Genomic DNA, 6,526 nt, shown 5'->3' with positions numbered 1-6,526 from the left:
TCGCAGACAGAAACCCAAATGATGAGAATCTTACCTGAAGCCTTCTTTGGGGAACTGTAGTACCGTTAATCAATTTGGATTTTAAAACAATTGAAATTTATATGTAAATTAAAACCATCATCCCACAGGTGCAATCTCATTTCTGTATTTCCTTCAGTTTTGGTTAATGAACTTTTGTTGTATTGAATTTCAGGGAAATGTTACCTGTGTTTTAGCTACGGGAATGGACATTTTAGAGAAAATGACAGTTTGGGGGAAAGATCGTAGGGGATGGGGATCCTAAGCCCCGGTAAGAAGGCGGGACTTCCCTGGATTTCACCCAGTCAGTTGATTATTTTCTTGGCGCTTTCCCTACCATATTTCTCCAGTGAATAGTTTTTGTATGCTCCCCAGAATTCATTGTAACCCCATTCCCACTGGCTAATTTAGGTCGATACAGTTAGTCTTGCATCTCAAAAGGAGGCTCAGTATAAAAAGTAAAATGTTGAAAATTAAAATACAATGTAGAAGATGGCTATATGTATTTCTGATCATCCTGATTTATTGATTTGATTAAAATTTTCATTATTGGCCAGGAGCGTGTCTCATGTCTGTAATCCTGGCACTTTGGGAGGCAGAAGTGGGAGCATTGCTTGAGTCCAGGAGTTCTAGACCAGTTTAGGCAACAGAGCGAGACCCCCAGTCTACAAAAAGTTAAAAAAAAGAAATAGCTGGGTGTGGTGGCGTGCGCCTATAGTCCTAGCTACTCGGGAGGTTGAGGTGGGAGGATCGCTTGAGCTCAGGAGTTTGAGGCTGCAGTGGAGTGGGATCACACCACCGGACTCCAGCCTGGGCAACAGAGCCAGACCCTATCTCAAAAAAAAAAAATTATTTGCACACCCTTTGCAGATTCAAATATGTATATGGAATATTTTTATCCATATTACCCCATCTTGAGCTTGCTTGCCTCTTCCTGGTTTTTGTTTCTTGTTGTTTACATACTTGAATGGCAAGAGAAAGTGCAAAAAGCAAGGGTAAACTTTAAAGGGACCATGAGGCAAGGACTGACTGTAGAATGGGAGAGACCACAGCAGACTCTCCATCATCTCCCACAGCGTCTCCTCATCTCTCACAGCGTCTCCTCATCCAGCACCGTGTGCGCGGAGCCTTGCGGCATTGCGGCACAGTTCCCCCGTGGCTGGGCACTGGGAGGACCCCAGGAGGGGCGGCTCTGGGGGTGGAGTTGTCAGGGAAGCAGGAGCCCGGGAGAGCCAGGGTGACACCATTTTAAAATCAACTCCGTCGTAAAATTAGCAAGGCACACTCTTTGCCAGTCAACCCACGGTCCTGAGATGTTTACGGCAGAGGAAGCAGCTTGGTAACGCCTACAAGGACAAACTCCCACAACGACAAAATGTCCAGATGCCCCGATATCACAGGACAAGATCTGCTTTTAAGATGATTATACTCATGCTTTGATGTACTTACACACTGAAATGAAATTCTGATTCAGCTGTAGAATCCCATCTTTTTGCAGCAGTTGAACGGATTTGTTCCCATGTATTCCATCAGATTTTAAATGATAACCTGGTGGCTAAGCTAGTGAATTTTAGCCTATTGACAAAGAAGTGTTGAGCCTAAAAAGTACTTTGTCCTGTTAAATATTTGCTGGTTGGGCTTTTTTTTTTTTTTTTTTTTGGAGTGTAGTGACACAATCTCTGCTCAGTGCAACCTGCAATTTCCACCTCCCAAAATCAAGTGATTCTCATGCCTCAGCCTCCCTAGTAGCAGGGATTACAGGTGTGCACCACCACATCTGGCCAATTTTTGTGTTTTTGGTAGAGACGGGTTTTACCACATTGGCCAGGCTGATCTCAAACTCCAGGCCTCCCAAAGTGCTAGGATTAAAGGCATGAGCCACCGCACCTGGCCTCGATTGAACTTTTAAGTAAATATGGGAATAAAAGCATGTCAAATGCTAAAATAAAGTTTTGGGAGTGATGCTCATTCAGCAAATCTTCGACAACCATCTGTGGGTTAGCCCTGGGCTGAGTGATGATGACACAAGGTAATGAGTGATAACTTGTGGCCACGAAGAAATTCTCAGTCTAGTGGGAGAGACAGTGAAATACAGTAAATTGCTTTCCAGCCTCAAATAACCTATATGTGAAATATATTAGTTTATGCACATTTGCCTTTTCCTTTTTCTTAGCCATGAGAATTCTAGTTGGTATATAAGCAGATAACAAAGCCATTGCCATTGACAACAGATAGAGAAAGGGGCTGTAAAGAGGAAGGTGCGGTAGTCACAGTTAAAATCTTTAGTGGTGTGTGAAGTATGAGAGCTCCAAGTGTGGGGTGAGGTTGGTGAAAGCAGCCTGTTGAGGATCTGTGGGGAGCCTGGCAATAGGCCCTGTAGGAATCTGATGTGTGAGGACCTTAGTAGTTGTGGCCTTGTGACATTGTGCCACTGGGTCTGAAAAACCCACCATCTCATTGGCCATGGCATGCAAAGTGAACTGTGCTTGTACCCATTAATCACAGATTCCTCTATTGAAGGACTTTTTTTTTTTTTTTTGTCAGAGAAACCCTCAGATTGGTGCAAGCATAGTAGGCCTACTTCCACAAGGAAGCAGCTACTTGTCTAGCTTGGTGTGTCAGGACAGGCTGCCCAGGTGAGAAGGATGTGGGCACTGTAGGAGAGTGAGCAAAAGCAGGTGGATGCAGACCCAAGAGTTCAGTGTAATGGGAGTACAGGATGCTGGGAATGTGGAGTCTCAAGAAAGGCAGGACTGATTTAGAGGAATGGATAACTTAAGCCATGATTAAAAGTTTATGGATTGAAGAAGGCAAATCGTTTGATGTAATCCTGATCTTTTTACTAGTATCGAAAACACTGAAATCTGTTTTTACTTACTTATTAATTTTTGTGTAGGATAAATTCCAGTTTACTAACGTATTTTCTTCTCTAAAGAAAAGGGTTGTTGTTACCAACCTGAATGGTCACACTGCCCGAGTCAATTGCATACAGTGGATTTGTAAACAGGATGGCTGTAAGTATTAACCAGATTGTTAAAGTTGATCTCAATTGCTTTCTGATAAAGTATGGTTAGCCATTTTTTTCTCATCACTTCTCTTAATTTAGCATCATCTTATATGATGTTATACAATTGGAGAAACAGAAGAAAAATGGTATTCCCAGTGAGAAATCTGAACTGTATTTTTACTTCGTAGCAGTTGAAGCTTGGATTATACAGCAGTGCTTAGGATGAGGGTAGTGCAGCCCTAGACTTGGGCAGGATCCTGTCCCACTTCCCCAGTTGCCCATAACCTTTGTTAAAAAACTTGTAAGCTGGGCCTAGACTGAGGCTGTGTTTCAGAGACTTGGTGTCTTGGTCTGTTTCTGCCATAAACAAGCTATTGCTTTTTCTTTTTATTCTTTTTTCTTTTATTTATTTAAAATTTTAGATTTTTTTTTTGCCAACTGGTTGGAGACGAGAATATTTATATTTTTTTAGAGACAAGATCTCACTTGTTGCCCCAGCTGGAATGCAGTGGCTCCATCAGAGTTCCCTGCAATAGCTGGGACCACAAGTGTGTGGCACCATACCTCTCTAGGTTTTTAGTTTTTTTTTTTGAGACGAAGTCTCACTCTGTCACCCAGGCTAGAGTGCAGTGGCACGATCTCGGCTCACTGCAAGCTCGGCCTCCCGGGTTCACGCCATTCTCCCACCTTGCTCTGTAGCCCAGGCTTGTCTGGTACCCCTAACCTCAAGCAATCTTCCCTCCTTAGCCTCCCAAAGTGCTTGGATTACAGGATGAGCTACTGTACCCGGCCAGTTACTGCTTTTTTAGGCAAGACATTGCATCTCTACTGACCCTAGTTTGCACCTTAATAACATCTGAAAAGTAAAAGATTGGACTAGATAAAGGGTGTCTTAGAGGTTTGTAAGACCTATGAGATCAAATTATTTTCATAATGATATCAAGAAGTTATTCACAGTATTCATTTTTTTTTTTTTTTTTTTTGAGATGGAGTCTCGCTCTGTCACCTGGGCTGGAGTACAGTGGCTGGATCTCAGCTCACTGCAAGCTCTGCCTCCCGGGTTTATGCCATTCTCCTGCCTCAGCCTCCCGAGTAGCTGGGACTACAGGCGCCCGCCACCTCGCCCGGCTAGTTTTTTTGTATTTTTTAGTAGAGATGGGGTTTCACTGTGTTAGCCAGGATGGTCTCGATCTCCTGACCTCGTGATCCGCCCGTCTTGGCCTCCCAAAGTGCTGGAATTACAGGCTTGAGCCACCGTGCCCAGCCCACAGTATTCATTCTTATTCTGTCATGAATGTACAGTGTTTTCCAGCAGCCACATGATGTATGATACTGCAGTAGGTTAAATACAGAAGCAGATAGGAAAATCCAACTATATTCTAATAAAATCATAAGAGATTTGTAGGAGTGTAAAATAGTTCCTCTCTTTCATTAAGTTTTTGTTTTGGAAACCATTGGGGTTTTTCCCCATCAAAATGTTATATATGTTCACACATCATGGAACCCTAAGTAAATGGTTAAACACGTATTTTTCGTATTTCTCAGTTTTAATTTCTAATGTGGTTAATATTGGTACATATGGTTCATATAATCAAAAGCTTTTTGGGGTCCTCAAAAATTGTAAGACTGTAAAGGAATTCTAAGACCAACAGTTTTGAAAATTTCTGGGCAAGATTATCTCCAGGTCTCTTCCATCTCTTAAGATCTGACTCCAGAATTTTCAGTTAAAATATTGGTTGCCTTTAGATGGTGCTCTCAAAATCCTATGATATTTCTTTAGTTGCTTTAAATATACCTACTGCAGTATTGTTATGGGTTCTGAATTAGTTTTATTTTTCATTCCGCACTCATTTGAGGGCATTTTGAGCCAGGCACAAATGCAAAATTTTCTGAATTATTAAGACTTTGCTATGATTTTATAAATGATGTTTAAAAAAGTTCAATAAGCTACTTATTTCATTTGGTTCTGTAGGATTAGTCACATGTTAGGTCAATAAAAATCATTAAATGGTACAAGGGATGGCTATTAGTGTGGATAATAAAACATAATTGCAATTATATTAATTGCCACCAGATAACATCAAAGACTGACTCTCAGAATAGGAATTTGTTATAAAATATTAATTTAGGCTTGTATGTTTTATCTTCCCTTTAAAAGTGAGGTTACATAAAATGAATTGCTTGTGTATTACTGTAATCTATAACTATTATGATTGATTTCCTTTAATTGAACCGCCAGATAATGTAGATAGACTTTCCAAGCGTTTTTCAGTGATATATAAAATTTTAATATCATTTTGTATTTTTAATATGTCTGAATTTTAACATTACTTTTATGTATAGACATTCTTAATCATATAGTTAGTTAAGTGGCTTAATTGTTGTGACGCATGAAGTTGAGGCCCATGATCACAGTTGGCTGGCAGCAGTGTTAGGACATGAACCTGGGCCTTCTGAGTTCAAATCTAATGCTCTTTAGTCCAGCTGCTTCCCTGAAACAAATAAAAAGAAAATCCAAACCTAAATTAGGTTATTTACCCCTTTTTTTTGGTACTACTTTTTCTTCTGTTATCGCTGAGAAGTTGCAAGTGTTTAAAAGATCTATTTTGAAGTAGGTCTCCAATTTCAACAATAAGTCATATTCTTGGTAGTAGCACCTGACTACAATGTTTCATATAATGTTCCTGCCAAGAATCTTTAGCCTGTATCTAATCATGAGGAAACAATCAAACAGATTGAGGGACATTCTGTAAAATAACTGCTGGGTACTATCATTGTCACAAAAATGAGGGGGACTAGGAAACTATTCTAGATTAAAGGAGACTAAAAAGGTGTGATATCCAAACACTCAGTGTATTTCCTTAGATTCTGAATCCCAAACAAAAATAGTTTTGAAAGGCATTACTGAGACAATTAGGACATTTTAATATGGACAGTATATTATATAAAAATACTTATCAATGTTAGAATTTTTGAATGTGATAATTGTATTGAGGTAATATAGAAGAATATTTTCGTCCTTAGGAGATACATGGTCTTTGAGGATCAGAGATCACAGTGTCTGCCACTTACTTTTAAGTAGTTTGCCTCCTAAAAAGTGTGTGTGTGTACGTATATAGAGGAAGAGTGAGATATTAAGCAAATATGGCAAAATGTTACCAGTTTGTGAATCTAGGTAGAGGGGACAGGGGTATTGTTTTTTGGTGTAGCTTGGAAATTTTTAAAAATTGCAGAAAAAATGAATAAAGATATTTACTGAGATACAATTTTTTTCAGCCCCTTCTACTGAATTAGTTTCTGGAGGATCTGATAATCAAGTGATTCACTGGGAAATAGAGGATAATCAGGTAGGTAGACATGTTTATAATCATAAGAAATGACTTTTTTTGTTTGTTTTTTTAAGAGGTAGAATCTTACTCTGTCACGCAGGCTGACGTGCAGTTGTGCAATTGTAGCCCACCTCAGCCTGCTAAGTAGCTGGGACTACAGGTGCCTGACACC

At 39.9% G+C, this 6,526-nt stretch overlaps 1 protein-coding gene across 5 annotated transcripts in view; it reads left to right on the top strand.

The window, feature by feature from the left end:
- ELP2 (elongator acetyltransferase complex subunit 2) overlaps positions 1 to 6,526 on the top strand; it is a 41,436-nt gene that overhangs the window by 869 nt on the left and 34,041 nt on the right. For all 5 annotated transcript variants that reach the window (XR_001001933.1, XM_011943667.1, XM_011943668.1 and 2 more), the window contains exons 2-3: positions 2,954 to 3,032; positions 6,302 to 6,372. Coding sequence is in view for 4 of the 5 variants with exons in the window: in XM_011943667.1 (XP_011799057.1) it covers positions 2,954 to 3,032; positions 6,302 to 6,372 (150 nt within the window). In the remaining variant the exon portion in view is untranslated. The remainder of the gene's footprint in view (positions 1 to 2,953; positions 3,033 to 6,301; positions 6,373 to 6,526) is intronic.

This window comes from Colobus angolensis, unplaced genomic scaffold, assembly GCF_000951035.1.
Source record: "Colobus angolensis palliatus isolate OR3802 unplaced genomic scaffold, Cang.pa_1.0 Scaffold220, whole genome shotgun sequence".
NCBI lineage: Eukaryota > Metazoa > Chordata > Mammalia > Primates > Cercopithecidae > Colobus > Colobus angolensis.
The sequence above is the reverse complement of the archived record's forward strand: the minus strand, read 5'-3'. Positions and strand labels throughout refer to the sequence as shown.